The sequence below is a fragment of the Limulus polyphemus genome, unplaced genomic scaffold (assembly GCF_000517525.1).
Source record: "Limulus polyphemus unplaced genomic scaffold, Limulus_polyphemus-2.1.2 Scaffold64, whole genome shotgun sequence".
NCBI classification, from domain to species: domain Eukaryota; kingdom Metazoa; phylum Arthropoda; class Merostomata; order Xiphosura; family Limulidae; genus Limulus; species Limulus polyphemus.
Window position 1 is genome coordinate 1,352,007 of NW_013665674.1, and position 1,209 is coordinate 1,353,215.

The 1,209-nt window shown below is 28.5% G+C and overlaps 1 protein-coding gene across 1 annotated transcript in view; it reads right to left on the reverse strand.

Annotated features, from left to right (window-relative positions):
- LOC106464953 (probable E3 ubiquitin-protein ligase HERC4) overlaps positions 1-1,209 on the reverse strand; it is a 107,413-nt gene that overhangs the window by 69,751 nt on the left and 36,453 nt on the right. Inside the window, exon 9 of the mRNA XM_022393329.1 lies at positions 567-727. Coding sequence (XP_022249037.1) covers positions 567-727 — 161 coding nt within the window. The remainder of the gene's footprint in view (positions 1-566; positions 728-1,209) is intronic.

A 1,209-nucleotide genomic window follows, 5' to 3' on the forward strand; every position in this document is an offset into this window, starting at 1 on the left:
GAAGAGTAGCCATGAAAAAACTGGTAAAATCTTTCCTTTTCTTTCAAGAATTAGCATAAAATAGTCCTATCACCTGCACAGGAGTTTTTTAGCAGGTTTGCCCAGGTTTGAATAAAATATTCATAGCCGTTTTTTCTGTAGTCTCGTGAAACAAGAATAATATAAATAATAATAATATGAAGAACAAATGGATGAATTTTGAATTTTGTCTAACAATCAGAAAACCAACTTTTTTTGCTATTATCAATATTTTAGCAGCCTTAGCCATTGAGATAGGTCTTGAGTGTTGTTTCAAGAACAAGTCTGCTTTTTAAGATGCTTTTTGCCTGTATATTTTATCAGACTTTTTATGAAATTTCTGGGCAATCCCTATTACGAACTGCTATCATGGTTCATGATTTAGTAATAGTATAGGATAAGTACTTGCAAATTTTCATTTCCAATACCAAATTTGGAACTGATTGAGAAAATTAATTCTAAAATACTATTAGTGTAATATTAATTATGGAAATGATCTTTCATTGGTCCTATTAAAGACAGAAAGGAATTCCAAAATGGTTACTTACATCATAAGGTGTACACAAAACAAAGGTATGATCTCCTCCACAAACAAGTTTGTAAATTTTTAGATGTTTTTCTTCTTTTCTATCCACATAACTGTCTTCCTTTCCAGATACAGCTACAGTATCCTGTTTTTTGTGCTTCTCTGAAGCAGTTGTAGCCAAACCTGAAATATATTAATATATAATTATAATTTTATATATATATATATATATATATATATATATATATATTTGTACCCCATATTTGAAAAGTTTACTTTTCGTAACCAAATACATTATTTACATGTAAGATACATTTTGAGTGTCAATTTTCACTGACTTTTTAAACAGAAACTATGCATTATCGTAAAGTTTATAGTTCAGAAATATAATCATGCACTGTTCTTGTCTGAAAAAAATCTGTTTACTCAGTGATCATAAACTATGTCTTAGCCTTTTATGTTACAGCCCTTGGTGCTTAACCCTTAGGATACTAGCCACAGGCAATATTATATTTGTTAAAGTTAATTATTGTAATCGAAATTTCATAAAAAAAAAAAAAGCTCATTCTCATCCTGTTTCAAATTTACTGTATCAAACAAATTTCATGACTAAAAGAAAGGAGAAATGAAACCACATACAAACAAAAAATTTGTTTGTTACATTT